This window comes from Caloenas nicobarica, chromosome 9 (assembly GCF_036013445.1).
Source record: "Caloenas nicobarica isolate bCalNic1 chromosome 9, bCalNic1.hap1, whole genome shotgun sequence".
NCBI classification, from domain to species: Eukaryota; Metazoa; Chordata; class Aves; order Columbiformes; family Columbidae; genus Caloenas; species Caloenas nicobarica.
Window position 1 is genome coordinate 16,804,899 of NC_088253.1, and position 20,044 is coordinate 16,824,942.

General features: G+C 43.8%; 1 protein-coding gene across 2 annotated transcripts; it reads right to left on the bottom strand.

Annotated features, from left to right (window-relative positions):
- Positions 1-1,147: 1,147 nt before the first annotated feature.
- CENPT (centromere protein T) lies at positions 1,148-19,919 on the bottom strand. Of its 2 annotated transcripts, XM_065640828.1 has the most exons (14): positions 19,823-19,919; positions 19,093-19,219; positions 18,433-18,526; positions 16,486-16,619; positions 15,212-15,245; positions 13,901-14,043; positions 13,015-13,440; positions 11,185-11,391; positions 8,301-8,477; positions 7,367-7,564; positions 6,000-6,129; positions 4,575-4,718; positions 3,691-3,795; positions 1,148-1,937 (listed from the first exon to the last, which is right to left on the bottom strand). In XM_065640828.1, exons 1-14 carry the CDS (start codon positions 19,901-19,903, stop codon positions 1,814-1,816), a joined length of 2,124 nt encoding a protein of 707 aa, XP_065496900.1. In that variant the 5' UTR covers positions 19,904-19,919; the 3' UTR covers positions 1,148-1,813. The 2 variants fall into 2 exon arrangements, with proteins under 2 accessions (XP_065496900.1, XP_065496901.1); XM_065640829.1 differs by lacking the exon at positions 11,185-11,391.
- Positions 19,920-20,044: the final 125 nt, after the last annotated feature.

Genomic DNA, 20,044 nt, shown 5'->3' on the forward strand with positions numbered 1-20,044 from the left:
CTGGGCTGGATTTCCAGGAGCCCTTGTTAACTGCACCATTTGGTGGTGGCCTTGACAGTGTGAGGTTAACAGTTGGAATCGATGATCCTAAAGGTCTTTGCCAACCAAAATGATTCTATGATTTAGCTGTAGTTTTAGGAAACTACACTGCACACACAGCTTAGTCCATACTGGCAGTGTGATTTAGGACAGGCTTAAGGGGAGAAACAACCAGAGAATGGCAGGAGGCATCCTGCATGACCATTGGAGCCTGCAAAGACTGTCCTGCCCCAGGAGCCACAGAACAGCCACCAGCGAGATATTTGTGCTGAGCTTGGACTTACCCTGCCTGGACACGCTGATGAAAAGCCTCATCAGTCAAGATAAAGACAGGGAGATCACTCACCAGTTACTGGCACAGTCAAAACAGACTTGACTTGGGGAAGATTAATTTATTGCCAATTAAAAGATTAGGATAGTGAGAAACAAAACTAAAGATCTTCCCCCAGCCCTCCTTCTACCAGGCTCAGCCGTCTCCTCTCCGCCAAGCAGCACAGAATGTGGAATCCCATGTGGAATGGGGGGTTCCAGTCACTCCATAGCTTTGTCTCTGCTGCTCCTTCCTCACACGTGGGGTCCCTCCCACGGGATACAGCCCTTCAAGAACCACTTCAGTGCGAGTCCCTCACAGGTCCCTGCCACCAAACCTGCTCCTGCATGGCCTCCTCTCCACAGGCTGCAGATTCCTGCAGGACACGTCCATCTGCTACAGCGCTGGGTCCTCCACAGGCTGTAGGGTGGATATCTGCCCCACCATGGTCCTCCATGGGCTGCAGGGGAACCACCTGTTTCCCCATGGTCTTCTCCAGGGGCTGCAGGGAAGTCTCTGCTCCGGCACCTCCTTCTTCACTGACTTTGGTCTCCGCAGGGTTGTTTCTCTCACATTTTTCTCCTCATTCTTCTCTCCTACAGCTGCTGTGCAGCATTTTATCCCTTTCTTAAATCAGAGGCACCACCAGTGTCGTCAATGGGCTCAGCTTTGGCCAGCAGTGAGCCTGTTTTGGAGCTGGCTCTGATGCAGGGCCTGGTCTTGGTTTCTGCAGCACCCACCCCCCATTCCACTACCAAAACCTTCCCACGTAAACCAAATACACACAATTAACTCCATCTGAATCACTCTCTCAGTCCTTCATCCACCATGTGTGCCCAGAAAATTTCATCTCTCAAATGGTCTTAAGTTATTGCTTACTCATTTCCCATGAGAGATATAACATAAACATAGAGTATATTTTCCTGTTTCAATTTACATCAGTAAGCAGCTGCGGTCACAGACAGGATTATGATCTACTCTTGAGACAGTGGACTAGACTTGCAAAAGGAGACAAACTGCAAGTTTGAAAGCCCCTGCTCTAGAAAAACACACAGCTGTAACAAGGATCTGCTTCTTTGCAAGGGGCAGTCTGTAACTTTTCCCCTTTGAGCAAACAACTCATTAGTAAGAGCATCAGCACAGCTAAATGTCTATAAGGAACATTTGAACAATGCAGTGCAGCAGCCTTTCAGCTCACTGGAATAAGTAGCATTTGTATCATGCAGAATACATATAACATTTTATTTATCAGAACTGTGTAAGTATTCAAAGGTAACAAAAAAACTCAGAATAGTAAAATTACTTGTAATAATGGTGAGATCCAGCAGGCTGGCACGATAGCCACAGCACAACTTGCATCAGTTCAAGAGAACAGTGACAGTTTATTGCCCCACTGGTTACTGGTGGAAAACCAGCACACAGAGCAACCTCCAGCCAGATGTCTTCCCAGCCAGGAGGGCAGAGTCATTTGCAGGGGATCACTTTGTTTCCGCTCACAGCCACCGGAATCAGGAGCTTCCTGTACTCCAGAGGGAGGTAACGCTCTATCAGCACATGCAATGGCATCTTGTCTGTCACCAGCCCTTGTCTTTGTTCAAAAAGAGGAGAGAAGAGAAGAAAAAGTTGTTAGTGAAAAGTGTTTCCACTCAATAAGTTTTTAAAGTTGTCTCACAGTGACATTTTTGCATTTAATCGCTGAAATGCTGTGGCTGCTTGTGACAAAGAAACTATAGACTTGTATTTGCAGGGAGCTGTGTCAGGCGATACACCAGGTCCTGCACAGAGTGCGGGCACCGGGCCTGCGGGCACAGGGAAGCAGAGCAAGAGGGTTGGTTACAGCAGAGCAGCTCCCACAGAGGAATGTCTTTATCACCGAGAGAGTCAGCATATGGATCTATACCAAACTATAAGCTCATTGCTTTTTAAATTCACAATCCACCTGCCATGGGATAAATTTTACCATTTGAAGACAGGCACAGAATGATGTAACATAAGCACACAGCACAGTACCCAGCAGATCTTTTACATCCACAATTCAGAGGTGGTGGGCATTTTCCCACTGTGTAGGCCATGTACTTTTCTAGTACACTATTTAGCTGACTGCCCCCTCCCCAAAAAAATCAGCATCTCCTAGTCTTCTAGAAAGAAAAAAAAGCAGCATTTATATGTGCTTTCCTTGTGGAAGGAACAGAAATACTGTTCTTATTCATAACCCAACAACAATTCCTGGTCCCTTTATGAGGCAATGGAAAGGCATAAAGACATCTAGAAAAAGGTAAAATAACAAGAGTACAGAATCCTCAAACCTGGCCAACTAAACCATCACACCTCTCAGCCTGTTCATACTGATTTCAGGTGAGAAAATGAAAACCTCTGAACCAGGATAGCAACAGATTATTCTTTTTAAGCAGCAGCACCAGCTCCATCTACACAGGCCCACATAAAAGAAAAATCAAAGCCTTTAATCAGGTGTGCCCTGCAAAATCCGTCAAGTGACTTTAGCATCACATCTGAAACTCTTCCAGTGGAGACCAGCAATAACGACCTGGAGTAATAACTTTAAATGAGGAGTGATTAATTTGTTTCAGGCCCCGCAGAGATTTACGGAAGGGTCCCAAGCCAAGAACAAATCCCTTGTGTTTTGCTCACACAACAAAGTAAATTCAGGCACGAGACTGGGCAGCTGAAGGAGCCCTCAGGGAAGAGCAGCAGCAGAGAGGCTCTGAGAACGGTTCATCCAAGCTGCTGGTCAGGGAAACACCGCTGTCAGGAGAGGCCAGCCCTGGAGGCTCCTTTTCCTGCTCCGGAGAGGAACTGTCAGTTTGAGCCCTAAGCATCAGCTTCTGCAGAAGCAGAAAGAGTGGGATTTTGTTTGGAAAAGTCATCAAAACAGCTCACAGGGCATGTGAAAATACTTGTGCTATTTCAGTTGCAAGTACTTCTAGCAAAGAGATCGCTCAGGGACACAAACAGCACAGCACAGCCTTGCACTTCCTGTTACTCTGCTTTTTCTACTCACACCACTTGTTTCCCAGCCATCACTGCTTCACCCTTGCACACATCCCCATCCTCTTGCTACTTGTTCATCAGACGACTCCTGTGCTGCCAACCCCTCGCTACTTCCTCTTGCCCCTCCACCACCTTCATTGTGGAGTACAAAACCCCATGTCTACAGAGGCCCTCCTGGGACAGGAGGCCCAGTGGCATCATGCAGTGTAAATCACGAGACACCACACTTGCTGTGGAAATACTGCTAGTGCACATCCTGGCAACAACAGTCTTGCCAGGCTATCAAAGCGCCACCAAACACTCCTAGAGGTGAATAATAACCTTCCCTTTACCTTCTCATGAGGACTTCCAGGTCAGCCATCTCCACTGTCTTCCTCCCTGCATGGTTGCTGTAAGCTTCCAGATCGCTGCTTAGCTGCTTGAAGTATCTCTGGGAGCTAAAGGAAGATTGAGGAGAGAAATAAAATCAGGCTGTGGAGCGTGTGAACACCAGCTACTCACCCGCTTCTCTGGGGCAAGTTGCACTAGAGCTGCTCGCTGCACAGGTCACAGCCTGCCAGGAAAAACTGTCAGAGAAGAAACTCTCCGGCCCACAAACAAAGTCTGGCTTCTCAGCAGAGGCTCCCTGGAACTTCACAGCCAAGACAGCTGTGAAACACAGCTGCACATCTGACAAGCAGGACCTTTCCCAAACTTCCCGCACATGCAAGAACAGGGGTTAAGACCAGTGAAAAATCAGCACCGAGGATTAGACTATTAGCTCTTCCAGTGACACTGTTCAAAGAATCCCCAGATTTTACTCATGAAGATAACATGGTCTATGGATTCAAAAAGCTAAGAAACCTGGATTCAGATGTAACACTGTGCAGCTGTAACACCTTCACCTTACCCAGCAAAATGACCATTCTCCAGAGCCCCCTGCTCACAGAGAATTCTAACAACAAAAAGATTGTAAATGGTGCAATTTGTACAGGTTGGGACAAAACCCAGATGCTCCTGCAAGGCCGCACTGGTCACAGATACCCACACAGCCACCAAAAGCGCCTAGCACATCTCTGTCCTTGTTTTAATCAGACCTCCTGCGACTCTCCCCAGCTGAACAGGGAGGGCTGTCAGCTTGCCAGCAGCAGTCCTGACAGGTTTCTTATTTCAGGAGAGAAAAGAAAGAAAACAAGACTAAAAAGAGTGGGAAGAGGAGCAGTTTGTTGCTGCTTACCATTTTTCAACAATTTTGTAGGCATCTCTGGCCACTGGCATTTTCACATAATGGCTAAATATCTGCTTTATCAAACTGCTTGCTACTTCAGCCTCACTTGTTTTCCTCCTCACTGGCTTGGCCCGCAGCGGCTGCAAGGGAGACCTTTGAGGGAAATTGAAAATTCACACATCAAATGAACAAACATGAGGGAGAAGCAGAGAACACCAGGCTGACTTTGGGCAAACCTTATGCTGAACTGGAAGGGGTAGAGAACTACCTCGAGCTCTTAATTCTTTCTCCCTCCCAATTCTTCAAAACCCTCATGCCCACAACATCCAGTTTAACAGTCTGCAAACTATAGTTCCCTCCAACACAGAAATACAGTTTTCACTGCATCCCTGTAGTTTTTGCTCTTCAGGAGTGCAAAAAGTTTGAAGCATCCACAGCCCACCTCTGCAGGGTACACTTTTACACTACTACAAAAATTTTGTTTAGTGGTGTTTTTTGTTTGTTTGGGGTTTTTTTTCTCCTCCTTAAACAAGACCATAAGACCCAAATGAAATAACAACTGGTTTCCATTCTAAAAAGGAAAAATTGTAACATGAAAAAGGGAAGTGAATCCCCAGACGCACTCAGTAGACAAGGGGAAAACAACAGTAAAGACCTGGAATCTCCAGCTAACACGTGCAAAACCCAGAGGGACTGCATGTACCATTCAATTCTCTCTGCAGCCCACCTGCATGTTCCTCTGTCAGAACCTCAGAGGCTGGAGGAGATCAGCCCCTGAAATGAAGTACATGTAGTAGTGGGACAAATACCCAGTCATGATTTATGTCATCTTGGTTAGTGTTCCTGTGCCTCAGTTTATCCATTTGTGAATTATTATATATGAATGTTCAGTTCACAGGATCAGGGCAACAATTGAAGTTTAGTGACTCAGACTTTGGTGTTTCTAAATGTGGCCTTAATATAGTTGACCACAGTAGAATTGTACAGGTATTAAGAGATTATTTTAAAGCAGGACACCTTAACCGTGGCTCTCACATAGATATCGCTCCACTCCATACCCTAGAGTACTCCTCAGGCTTCTAACCTGAGCATTGCTATCTCAGGAAGCAAACAGGCCAACTCAGCCAGACTCTATTGCATAAGGTCCAAATAAACCAATGCACTTTTTGTGCAACAGCTTCCTGTAATCAAAGCTCTGAATCTGTAATTATCATAATCTGTTAGCACAGCTTGAAAGCCTGAAAATCTGTGAGTCTATTAATGTCGAGAAATTCCTATGAAGAACATGCATCCAAATACCGGGACTTCTTTTGCCAACGAGGACCAGCGCTCTCTACAGAGCAATTATTATTCAGACATTCCACCCTCTCCCCCTGGTACTTACAGCCCCCAGGCACTTCTACCAGGCGACTGCTGAAGGTGGCTTACACTTACTTGGGAGCAGCAGGTTTTGCAGAATGTGGAGTTGCCCCCTTGGGAGCGGCAGGTTTTGCAGAATGTGGAGTTGACAGCACTGGCTTGTCAGCTGCAGCACGGACAAACGCGGGTGTCTTCATGGAAACCTCTGGGGGAAAACAGTGCCTGAGGAACAGAACTCTATTTTCAAAGTTCCTGCAGCCAGCAGTGCTGCCGCAGCAGACAGGAGCCTTGCCAGCTGTCCACACATCTGCTCCAGAGCTACACTGCCTGTGCTCGGGCTGAGGCTCCATGACACCCTGAACCAGCACATCTGCTGCCTATGGCACTTCCACCCACCCCATCTCCTGCCACACAGGCTGGCAGCTTTCCTCATGCCAGGTCCTATCACCCTCCTGCTTAATTTTTCATCTTCTTGTCTTTGTCTAACAAGACCTCTGAGGTGCTACTCTTGCTGTTCCACCCCTTCAGATCTTTTTGTCAAGGTTTTTCCATCTCTCATACAGCTGCGTTAAAGATAAGCATATTGACAGTATTGTAGACACTCTAAAAACACCTACAGCTCTCCTTGTGGCAGAAGCGTACCAGTTCAACTGTGGCCTTTGTGCCTTCTACACAGGCACTGATGTTCTCATACAGCTGTATTTCCCCACAATGCCTCAAATCCTGGCAAGTGGATTCTTTTAGGATGTCCTTTGCTCAGTTTTTGATTTCAGGGTGTATTGTATTTCAAAAAACTTTAAGACCGGTCCCAAAAGACACCACTAATAAACACTCTGGGCATTCTCAAACATGGCCTTGACTGAAGAGAACTCTGATGTGTGTGTTCTTCCAAAAGGCATAAGCACTCTTGGGACAACAGAGCCAAATAATGCAGTGTCTGAAGAACTGTTTAGAAATGGACACTTCCCCTCAGCTTCATGGAAAGCCAACTTACCCTTTTAGTTAAATGGAAAGGAAATCTGTAACTACATGTACAAAATACAGGGTTATAAAGTAGGTTTCAAGTCTGGAGTCACAGATGGCTGTGGAAGTAGCAGTTCAATGCTAAGACATTAAAAAGCCAGCATGAAGTTAGGAGTCAGGAAGGAAAGAAGAATAAAATGGAAGATAGCCTTATGTCAGTGTATAAAACCACTCGGCACTCAGTTCAGTCTGTTTGTGCACTTCCATTACCTTCACCTCAAAAAGTAAATATGATCTAGGTCCCTGAAACACCAGATGAGCCTGTAACAATCTGGTCTTAGGAACAGCAGCCAACAGCTTCCCCTCGACTACCTGATGGACTAAACAGTTAATCACTTTATTAACCTGTGTTGTTCCTCAATCTATTGAGAGACAGCAGGGAAAAATACCTCCTGCTACTCCTGCAATAGTTTTCTTACCTTCACTCTCAAGGTCTTCAGCTTCATCCTCAGTAGGCTCTTTTTCTGGACCATCCTGTTCTGCCATGACAGCCTGGTCCTCATCTGCTTGTTCAGCAGCTTCTTTTAACTGCTTCATCCCAGATTTTTCAGGGGAGGAAATAGCATGGAAATGCCTGCCCAGACTTTCAGCTTCAACATCTTTGGTAATCTCATGTTCTAGATTTCCAAAACAGGAAAAATATGTCACTGAAACAAGTATGACAGCCAAAATTTCAGAGTATTCATAAGACTGAAACCCAACTTTCCACTCCTGACCATGTTGCCCCTATTATATTACTGCCTTCAAGAATTAGGGCATCAACACACTAAGCTAGGTAAGCTAATGTACTGATGAATCCACAACTTCTCCCTGTGCTACGTCTAGGTGTGCAGGGGTCACACGAAAAAAAACAGCACTTGGTCAGGTAGAGAAGACTCTTGAGATTTTAATGAAATTTTTATTGGAGCTCCTTTTAAATGAACTTCCTTCAATGAGAACTTTATCGCAAAAGCCGCCTTACCAAAGCCTTAGTGCAGCACATTGAACACAGCAGACCCAGCAATTCAGGAAAAGTAACTTGGGAGATCCTGATTTGCCAACACACTCAGAAGTCTCCAAGTCTCTCAATCTTAGCCCAATTCTAGCACTTCCACTAGTGAATTTTAACTAGAGATATCTTCTGCAATTACATATTTGTAAACACTGTTGTCACTGCAATTTTGGTTTGCATTTGAGCAGAATGCAGTCTTCCAGCTTAAAATGCCAAAACTAGTCCAATATTTCCCCAGAATTGAGCCCAGATTCCAGAACACAAGAGAGTTAACAAGTCTCTCTCCCAGCAATGATGCCAATAATGCAGCTTGAGAGGCTCTGGCATTACAGATAGTTTTCAGTATTGGAGGTTGTCCTCACCAGCTTCAGGAGAGCCTTGGTGTTCAACACTGCCTTCTGCTATGCCCTCTTCTTCCGAAAGGGACATTTCTGTTTCCACTCTTGTATCCTGTGCTGTAGTTATCTGCAATTCTGCTTTTTCAGTCAGTTTCTTCTCCAAATGTTCAGAATATCCAGTATTTTCAAGATGTTCTGCAGCTGAAATAGGAAATTCTGTCAATCAATTTTACCTACAAAAAACCCCCAATTGACCACCATCATACAGTCAAACAACTGGTAAGTAAAGTCAGCAATGGCCATAAGGGAAGCAGATGTAGTTCTCTTCCAAAAGTTTACAGCTAAGAAATACACAATTTTTCTGGTGTTTGCTCTACGGCAACCTAATTAGGGTGCAGGTCAAATCCCAATTAAGGAAGGAAATTAACTTACAGAAAGCAGAGCTCTCCCAGCTCTGCCATCTCTACTTCTGCTCTCACTTAGCGATCATGTGAAAGACCAATTTTTTTTTTCCTTTAAGCCTAACAAGAAGTGGAGTTTGTGCTTGGATTCTCCTCCCCATTTCCTCAGTTTTTCTGAATAAACAATTTTAGAAGAGATACATTGCACTACAAAGAGGAGAACACCTAGCAGTGGATTTAACCATTGCAGACAAGCCTCTAAAGAATACTTAAGTGCCCCTTTTTGCTACATACCAAATCTGTAGTCCACGTCTGTTATCACGTATCTCTGAAACCCATACAGGTAATTACTTGGAGAAATCTTACTGAGGACTCTAGTAGTACTGTCACTCACTGAAGGGTTTGGAAACCTTGGCTGAACCCAGAACCAGAAGCCGCAGAAGTGGATTTTTACCACCCACTCCAGTGACTGAGAGTTTTCACACTCAAGAGTACAAGCATCAAAGCCTTGGTAGCCTCAGGTCTCAGTAAAGGGGACAAGAAAATTTGGCCAAAGGTGGTGCAAAAATCAGCAATATCAACCGCACTAACCAGAACGTTGGGGTCCCTACACCAACACAGGGCAAAATCTTGCCTAAAGTTAAGGGAAATATTAACTAGCTGTATGGGGAGAAGGCGAAAGCTCAGTTCTACATGAAGACTGGCTAAGGCAGGCAGGCACCAGTGAATGTCCCACTACTGCTGGATCTCTGCTGGGATACGGTGCTTTAACAGTGAGATGCTATTGCTACATTCAAGTCTTAATTTTTACTGATTTCATCACCTGTTGCCAGCAGCAGTACCTCCTGCAGTTTGATATAACCTGCCAGCTGTCAGTGCCAGTTGCTCCTCCCCAGCTTCCACACTGACAGATCAGGGAGTTGTTTGTTTCAATTTGTTTGCCGAATCATTTCCTCCGTGCTGCTCAAGGCTTTTCTTTTTAAGCTTATCTTTCACTTCCACAGCAATTGCCTTTTCTCCAGGCTGAGCAGTCCTTATCCTTAGTCATTCAACATACAGAAACTGCTCAATATATTTGAATATTGTTAACGGTAAAACTATTTTTCTCTGCACCTTCTCTAGTTCTGTTAAATCTATTTAGAGATGGAGAGGTTAGAACTACACACAAGATTCAAAAGGTGAGCATGACAATCATTTCCGTAGTGGTATATTGACATTTGTCATCTCTTCCTTTTATATTAATTTTTACACATTATTTGCTTTTCTGATCATCCCCCAAGCTTTGAGCTGGTGTTCACAGAACTGGAACAATTCTGAGGTGATTTTCATCAGTCTCAAGAGTCACATCCCAATTAGACCTCATGCTCTTCAGGCACACTCGAGTGAAAATATAACAGGACAAAAGAATCAAGAAAGATAACAGGATGCCAACCTTATGTAACTGTAAATTTGGAGGTGCAGAATATCTGCTACCTTAATGAACTACTCTAAAAGAACTGTTTAAAACAAAAGGCTGTATTATTATGCTAAAAAGGCAACATAACTAATTTTGCTGATATACCTGGTATGTGCAAGCAATTACTTATGCACATTGCAAGAATTCAGTTTAAAATTCTAATAACAAAACTGTTGGTGTTATAGACTGTTCAGTTTCCACACTGCTAGAAGGTAATTCATATGGAACTTCAGACATGTAATTAAGCCCAGGGAAAGCTAAACCTGCATGGCCACAGTCTTCTCTCATTTCCAGACACTGCCAAAGGAACAACAGGAAAGACTTAAAACTGATCCTAAACTGTACTCTGGAAGATGCAATTCAACAAAATAAAAGAATTTGTGTCCACTCATACGCAAAGCTTTATGTAACAACTGGATAACACTTGCCAACCTCAGTATTTGTGCAGTTTTTACGGTCTTATTCTAAGGCAAAAGGATTTTGGAGAAAACTGAGAATGTGCTTGTGAAAGCAGGCAACTTGCGTGACTTGCTTTCTTCCAGGAACAAGGAGGTGTTATGGCCCAGCCTTCTAGTGACAATCCTTATTATTTAAGGGAGGGCAATCTTCAGGTCCTTGTCTTAAAAGATGCTGGTTTATACTGGAGAAAGATAATGGCCAAGATGGCTTAAATATAGTAAAATATTTAAAAGTATACAAGCAAAAAGAATGACTAGCCAGGCATATCACTTGCCAAGATGGAGCTATTCATCTTTACTATGGGAAGATGAGCAATACTATGAACCTATGAAAACTATGAAAATTTATTCTATTTGCAGTCACTGTGAATAAGGCAAATACTGACAAGAAAGCACATGAGCAAATCACAGCCTACTTTTAGAAAGCCTGTCTGGAAATGCTCACAGTGTCTCTGACACAACTTGAATTAAATTATCTCCAGTATCTACTGCACAATAAAGTCTTATTTTGCTCTGTAAGTCACCTGAAACACTCTTTGTTTTTATCAGATTTGAGTACTCCATTTCCTTGCCACACTGAAAGCACTTCTTACCCTCTATGAAAATCTCCTCCTGCTCCACTTTGTTCACTATATCAGCTCTCTCTTCTTCTGTCTCGCCTACATCTAGGTCTTCAATTATATGGGACACAACTTCTCTCAAAGACACGCTGACAGATCTCTCAGGCTTTAGAGTGACACGGGATGCCAACCAACTACTTGAACTTCTGGATGGCAAAGAGGAGCTCCATCTATTAACAACTAGAAATTGAGAGCATTAATGTACCCCCAGTATCTTTTTAAACTTTCTTTTAGCTTATGGTTAAGTAAAGAACCAGCCAAGCAGAGATAGGATTGCCCAGAAGAAAACGCTCTTCCTTTACTGAAAACAGTTTAGGGAGTTCACACTGTATCTTGGGAACCAGTTGGAGAAGTCCTTGCAACTATTTTTCAGTTCACACTGAGGAGAAACATTGCCATCAGGTACCTTTGGTAAAACAGCATAACTACTTAACTATTAACTTTTGACATCAGTGCCTTCCAAGCTCCAGCATCTTTTAAGATATGTTCTCACTCCCTCTCCCTCGATCTAATCCCCTGTTCCACGTCCTCCACACTTTCCTCTGCATTATCTATCCATTTGTCCTAAAAGCGCCTGCCATTGGACTCTACAGAGCAACTAACTTTTTTTTCTGTTCAACTCCTCCCTTGTCCTTCAAAGCAACTCCTCCCACCAAGTTTGCCACAGAAAAGCCTCCAGAAGTAGAGTACAGTACAACAGTCCACAAGGCAACAATTAATTTCTAAGTATTCCATGGCAAGAACTTCTCTCCTGGTTTGAGCAGTACTGAATACACCACCCATTCTTTAAATACCATTTCTGTGGTCCTTTTGACAAAGGATCATAAACCAGACTAAATGTAAAAGAAACATTAGCTGTTCATACTTCAGTCAAAACTCCCTACGTTTCCCATGAAGAATTGCACAAAGCTATTTACCACAGCAGGTCGTGTCCTGGCTAGCTGCCCCTGGGTCACTAAGCAGAAAACCACGCCCTGGGGCCCAGTCTACGCAACATGAGGAAAATGCGTTCCCATTTACACAGCCAGGACAAGGTATTCACAGGGAAATGAACGCGGAAGAGATACCAGCACCAGGGTAGCACTGGCAACAGACAGGACTTGCAAAGCATTGGTACAGAGTGACCAGAGAGGTGACCACATCTGTCCAAGGGATTTTTTAAGACCCTGGAGACAGGGTTAGCTGTTACCTTACTATGGTAAAGCTCTGGACTAGTAACCTTCTGAGACTCCTTCTAACTCTATCTACAGCTTTGACACATTCTCTCCTGATCTTGCCACATTTGTGACCAACTTACAGTGTCCACTTCTGGGCTCCCCAGTACAACAGAGGTGGACATACAGTTCTGCAAAGGGTCACCAGGACAACTAAGGGACTGGAGCATCTCTCCTAGGAAGAAAGGCTGAAAGAGTTGGGATGATTCAGCCTGGAAAAGGGAAGGCTCAGGGGGATCTCATCAATATTTGCAAAGCAGACAGAGCCAGGGTAAAGACTAAAGTGTAGTGCCCAGTGCCAGCACATGAGGTAACAGGTGCAGACTAGAACACAGGAGGCTCTGCCTGAACATCAGGAGACACTTTTTCACTGTGAGGGTGACTGAGCGCTAAAACAGGTTGCCCAAAGTTTGCAGTCTCCATCCTTGGAGACATGTAAAAGCTGCTTGGACACAGCCACCTAGAGCAGTTTGTCCTGCTTGAGCAGGGGGGTTGGAGAAAATGGCCTCTACAGGTGCCTCCAACTCCAACCATGATGTGATTTCAGATAATACCTGCTACACCGCAAGTCCTAACCCATAGTACTCACTGCCAACCACCACCTCTTCTGAATCAAAAAGCTCTTCCATTGGGTTACTCTGCTGGGAATGATCTTGCTTATCTTCTTGCTGGGTTGCAGGTGGTTTTGGAGATCCATGAGACATTCTGTCAACATGCTCACGATCAAGGATTAAGTCTTTCTCAGAGTATCTTTCAGTCCTTCCCTCATTTGCGCCCACACTGGATACCAGGCCCACTGGCCTTGCTTCCTCCTGAGCTGCAGAGATCTCGCTTCTCTGTGCTGAAGTTTTTGAATCCGATAGCTGTGGTTCAAGAGCAGAAAGCTTATTTTGGCTCTGTTCAAACTGAGGCTGAACAAAGAGCTCCATGTTACTCAGCAGGATTTGTACATCACTTGTCTGCATTGCTGTTCCAATCCCAGATGCTGTTTGTGAGTCCACAAGATAGTTCTGTGCTGTTTAAAGTTTTAAAATAAGTTTTATGTGAAAAACTGTTCAAGGTCATAGGGACACACATTTATTACCAGGACTTGCATAATTCAAAATTTAAGTCATTCAACCAAATTTTATTCACCCTCCACAGATCAAACACTGAAACTGTATCACCACACTTCAGTGTCCTTAACTTTCTCTACCAAACCATCTCCCCAGTACCCACAGTTATAAGCACGATCCCAAATGATTCCCGTGATATAAGTCACTAAACTTGGTGGAGCACATATTTAAGTATATAGAATCAAAACACCTACAGATGTACAGCTTCATTCTAATCTTGCTTCCCAAATTACACTGGATTTCTGTGAACATGCTACTAGCCTTTAAATCCTAAAATATAGACCACACTTCAGTAACTGCTTCTAAAACCCATCTTGTGTAAGGCTCTTCCCAAAACAGAAGTAATAACACGAAAGAAACCTTTTGTATTCAGCATGTTCTGTTCCACTCCGCCTTCAAAAGCTTCCACATCAATAGCTTTGCGATTCTTTGGCCTCCGGAGTAAGCCTCTCTTTTCAACACTGTCTGGTAGGACCAGGGAACCAAGAGACATGCGAAGAGATCTGTAAAAAGAGGAGGGAAGAAATAATTTTCCAAATTTACACACTCCCGCTTTACCTTCAGATTACAAATGTGGTGCCACTAACAGTGAGACATTTCCCAAATCCCTTAGCTGGCAGGAATTTCCCTCCAAAAAAACAAGATTACATGCCAATCTACTTTAAACCAACAGTTTCATTTCATGATATCACCTAACATCAGGATATGTACCAAAGAGATCAGGAAACAAACAGTTTTACAGCCTCCTACCTCACAAGGGCTGCAACAATACATCTGACAAAAAGTTCACAAATTAAAAAAAATTTAGATAACAAACCAAAAGGGAAAACAAATGTTTGAGAGTAAAGATGTACTCTAGATGACAGCGGCGTGGCAGGAGGACTTCAAGGCAAGTCTGAGGAGCCAGTTATAGTATCAGGATTTACAGCAAAGTACAGCTACCAACACGCTGTAACTTTTTGAGATGGGAGCCAAGACAGAAACACACAAAGCATGGGAAAAGATGTACCTCCGTGTACATAATTTGCACCCTAAAGAGACTGGCTGTGCTCGGCTACCTCCGTCCCTCTCTCTAGGCAAGCAAATCAAAGAGGGGGTTCAGAGGGTTCGAAGATAGGAAGTACAGCATGCAGACTTATGAATCACCTTTGCATGGGACCACAGGCAAGGTCTGCAGAAAGAAAGGTGAAATAAATTGCTATCCATGGCCAGGATCATTAGCAAAGTACATGGGCAATGCAGGAAAATAAGTTATTTGACTAGCAGAAAAGCTTTTAAAGTCCAGGGAAGTTGCACTAAAGACTGCATAGATGCAACTGATGTCATGAGTCAGTTAACAGGCAGAAATAATATCTAAGGTATATTGTATACCTATTTATTGTTGGAAACATGAGAACAGAAGGAAAAACAGAATGATCCTGATAAGCAAAAAAAGGAGCAATAGCAGCAATACAACCTAGACCAACCAAGGCATAAAGTGCAGAGCAACGATTTCTGAAAATCACAACATATGTGATTCCACAAGCAGCATAGAAGATGATTGTGTTACTACTAACACAGGTCCTAATAATGAACCAGGGTATTTGCACGGTTCTTCACAACCGCAGGTGATGAAACAAAGCAGCTATAGTTAGGACAGCCAGAAGTTAAGACATTTTAGTTCAAACTCACCGAGCCAAAGCAGTGCTGTCCAACGTTGACTGAGCTAGAAAAAGTTGACCACACATTAGTTGTGAAATTATACTAGCGGAAAAATTACCCTCTACACGACAGGCTACAAGAACACTCCGATGGATCGTCCACCTGCGTCCCAGAACTGCTTGTTAGAATTCTAGTAAGAAATTTCTCAAAGGGTAATAAAACAGTTATTCCAAAGGTAATTTAAATATAGCACATGCCCTCACACTCAATATTTATCTTACCACATTAACAGGAAGAGAGGCTAGGGCCTCAGTCACAACCACCCTTCAGCAGCCCTTTTTTCTCCTAAACACTAAAGCATCTGGAAGCTCTAGAAATGCATATAGCTACTCGACAGATTGTTGGTGAAACTGTAACTCAAACCTGTTCTACTCAGAGTCCTAAAATTCCAAAAGCAGATCTAGAGAGCAGTGACATAATCATGCTCATACTAGAAAATACTAGAACATGTCCCCTCTGCTTTGACAGAGCTGCTCACATCTTGTCAGAATATGTTCAGACCAGGTATCAGCCTCAATGAAAGATAAGTTGATTTTTTGACTACAGGTGAGTCAGGGTGGGATTCAGCTCCAGGTTAAAATACCCAAACACAGGTGTCTATGTTCCCCCATTATTGTCAAACACAAGTAATCAAATGTAGGTATCTCCTTCAGTGTGAGCTGAATCACCCTCCAGACTCCATCTCCCCTAAAATTTAGGAGAACTTCAGTTACCTGCTGTACACACAGGCACAGAGCATCTGTAATTTGGAGCTGAGGTGCATGTGTCTGTAATTCAGAGCTGAACCCCACCTCTGGATTCTACCCCAGCTGCTACTGCCAATTGGGCATGTAAACCAAGGTGAAAACTGCAACTCAAACAAGAGCTTTGTAACTTATTTGATACAATTGCAACAAAATGTATGCAGCTTGTTTTATTTTTAAGTTTCTGGAACTGAGGACAAGACAAGGATTGCTTCCTTTCGAGACACATAAACACTCAAAGAGCAGCAAGATGGAAAAGTAGCCAAGAAGTCGCATACAGTCAGGACAGAAACTGTAACTTGGCTCAAAAAGGCTTGTTTTAAATTTGATCATGGGGGCTTTTACCTTCTTCACTATCCCCTTTGCACAAGGTACCGCAGCCTTGCTGCCAAATGTACAACTGCCCAGCTGAGAAGTTACTAAGAACTAAACTGCAGCAGATGGAAATCAATTGACAGCAAACGCAGGGCTGAACAAGGCAATTTTTGACTGTGGCCTTACCTTGGTTCTGAGGAAGTCGTCTGTCTGCTGCTCTCTCAAATTCAGAAATGCTGAGTTTCTTCCTCTTCTTAGTCATATGGAATGTGGCGACAGATGTGCTCTCAGGAACAAGGTCTGGCAGTTGCAGTTCCCCCCTACCAACACAAACCAGGCCTTTAACAAAGGACTTTAACTTCTCAGCTACCTTAGAAAGATCTCTGTAACATCAGTGAATAACAAATAGAAATTATTTGTCCTTGCTGCAGCAGAAGTAAGGAACTAATCGGGGATTAGCTCAGCAAGTGCAGGAAAGCATCACTGAACTAGATGACCTTTGAAGGTCCCTTCCAACCCAAACTATTCTATGATTCCCTCCTAAATCAAAGTAAACTTCAGAAAGTAAAAGAAACAAAACTTGAGTGTCTATTCAAAACAACAGGGCTGAGAAAAGTCAGACTGCAGGTAAAAGCTTGGACTTCCAACAAGCTCCATCGCTCTCTGCTAACAGCCTACAAAGACAATAAGGTCTGTCAGTCATTACAGTGTAAATGAAAAGGCCATCATCATGAAACACTGCCAGGTATCACAAAGCTGGTACACGGAACAGACATGTAATATCCCAGCCAGGCACTGGATCAGAAACTACATTTCTGAATTGTTTTCCCCCTTTACTGAGGAGTTCCAAGAATTCCCTCTCAGAAGGGTCACATTCGGGCAGTGAGCTGCTGTCTGCACTCCACAGTGTCCTACAGTTCTGTTTCTTTTTTTTGCATCTCTGCTGGAGGATGCTATTACAACTAGGGAAAGCAGTGCCTTTCCATATTCAAGAAAGTTCACATCAACTAAAGGAAGGCTGTGATGGAATTTTTTAAAAAGACTTCAAGTTTATAAAAAATGTAAAAGTATTTTTAAAAAGTCTATACCTGTTCAACAACTATCTAACATAAGGAATACAAAACTCTGCAAAGATCCAACCATCTGGTTTTATCATTTAAGACAGGCTGACGAGAAGCACATTCAGAGATGTTCAAAAACTACAAGTAAAATCAATTTGCAATTAAAACAATACCGCTCATCTTTTTTAATTAAAAAAAAACAAACAAAAACCCCTCAAACAACCAAGCTACCACATACACAGAAAACTCAGACTTTTTTTCTTCCCCTGTTTAAAAAAAAAAAGACAGAAGTTCAGAAGTTTTCCTAATATTTTAGATGACCTGTTTAAGGTTGCTTATAGTCAATACAAAAAGTTCAGCTATAAAGACAAAATGAGGGAAATCACATTCTTTAGAAGAGTATCTTTCGCAGGAAGCAAAAATACATACAGGTGTTGTGACAAAACTGGCTAAAGCAAATTAAGACTTGCCACCACTACTGGTTTTCTTCTATTTCATATCAAAGTGGAAGGAAACAAACCACAATTCAGCCTCTCAGTCAGGCCTATTAACTTAAAATATTAATGGAAGCTAAACATAAATAAGAGCAGCTGAGCCTCAAGCAAACCTCACCTCCAAACTACTCTACACCAACCAAGCAGCAATAACACCGTAAAAAGCCACAGCAGCAGCAGAGCAGTCACTCATCACACCTCAGCATCACCAGTACACAGCCTGCAGCCTTGAAGAGATCCAAGAACTTCTATTTTAGTGTCTGTCACAGACAACTAAGAAAAGTAGATTTCCATCAAGAGACTTAATTGTATCCAGCAGTTCCACTGCAAAAGGATACTAGAAGTCTGCATTTAAGAAAGGGGACTAAGCACAAACCTGCAGTATTTACTGTTCAGTCCCCCAGTCCCAGCAATTCCCATGCTACCCTTAACACTGAAGAAGTATTTCTGAAAATCTCATCTGACAGAACACAATTCTGATCACTGAAACAGAAGTAAAGAAATCCTGCTCCCCAACCCCATGGTAGGAACTGCAGCTATACCTGGTTGTGTTAAAAAACCCCACAAATATTACTTACATGCTAGAAGGCCTCTTAGATGGGAGTTCTGGTTGAGCTTGTTCTGTTGCTTCATGTTGAGATATCTGAGGCACCAGAGGTGAAACTTGTGGTTCTGTCAACAGACCAAACATTTCCTTTCCACAATTCAATCCAACAAGAATGCCAAATGCAGCAGTGTCAAAACTATACTACATTCTGTAAATTACATCTATTAACAGGTTAAAATACAGATCTGGTGAAAACTATTTGGGTTCTACTCCTAGGAAAGCTGCACATAGTGACAAAGCCAACAGTGGCAAATAGCAGCAACCTCTGTGAGTGTTGCATGGACTGCAGCTGAGGGTGGCAACAGCACCTGCCTCTATAATTTACATACAATCCTACAGCTAAAGGCAGCACAAAAATTACACACTTGATCAGCAGGATGAAGAAGTGAAGATTTTCAATAATATGTTTTCATCAACGTAAGGCCTGGTCTGTATTGCATGACCTCACTCAGCTGCCACCGCAGCAACTCCTCCTCTTTTACATAACTTGGTCATACAATGATCTGGATTTCTGTTTCACACAACAGCATAGCATGCTACAAAACAACACCTCCTGCCAAAATATTGTCCTAAAGGTTTGTTTCCTTGGAAAAAAAAAAAAAAAAAAAAAAAAAAAAAAAAAGACACTTACGGGTCTGAATGATTCTCTTGAGCATAAGCCGTGGTGTGTCATTGTCATGATCAGGGAACACAGCTGGTCTCTGTTTCAGCAAGGTGCTTCTGCCAGAATTCTTCTCTTTTCCTGAATCAGATACAGTCTAAAGAAAGAAATCAGAGACATACAATTCAAAAAATGTATTTTCATCATTAAAGATTAATCTTAGCATCAAAAGCATTCATCATCTGTCTTCTAACAAAAATCTAAGCTAGCTAACATGAAACACTTTAAAAGTTCCCAAAAATAAATTGTGCGCATTTGCTAACAATGCTGGCACTTCACTTCTGGGTGGAAGGCAATTCACAACGGTGTATCATCGAGGTGGGTTTCAATGCACAACTCTCACCACGGACACCAGCCTGAGGGACTTGAAATCACGGCCCCTCTTCCCTCATAGCCCTGACCTAAAACAACTCAAAAAGGGAAAACAACAGAACAAGACAACGCAGGTGATGCAAGGCTGTAAGAGCCCCGGCTATCGGGTAAGGGCGAAATTGAGGGGTTTCAGCCCGTTTTCCACGTTTGAAGGCGAACAAGGGAGCGCCCTTTGCTCCCCGGTCCCTGCTCCAAGGGTCTCGCTTCTCCCTCACACCGAGAGGGAGCGGGTGGACAGCGCCGGGCGAGCGCCGCGGGACGGCTGATCCCGACAGCAACCGAGCCCGACGGCAGCTCTCCCCGCGGCTCCCCCCCTTCCCTTCCTCACCCGGGCCTTAGCCACAGGCCGCACTCGGAGGCTGCCGCTGCGCCGGGCCTTGCGGCGGTCCCGCCGGCCGCTGTCAGCCATGGCGGGCTAACGGTCGCGCCTCGCGCCGGCGTCACTTATCGCGAGATCGCCGCGCAGTGCTTCACGGGAGGGACCGGCCCGCTGAGGGGGCGTGGCCTGCAGAAAGGGCGGGGCGCCGCGGCGGCCCCTGGGAGCGGTAGT

Bases quoted from the DNA above. Each gene is read 5' to 3' on its own strand.
- CENPT (XM_065640828.1), bottom strand. From the start codon at position 19,903: ATGGCTGACAGCGGCCGGCGGGACCGCCGCAAGGCCCGGCGCAGCGGC. The intron at 11,392-13,014 runs GTGAGTACTATG...CTCAATTTCTAG, and splicing joins AGAAGAGGTGGTGGTTGGCA to TTGTTAATAGATGGAGCTCC. The intron at 3,796-4,574 runs GTAAGCAGCAAC...ATCTTCCTTTAG, and splicing joins TACAAAATTGTTGAAAAATG to CTCCCAGAGATACTTCAAGC.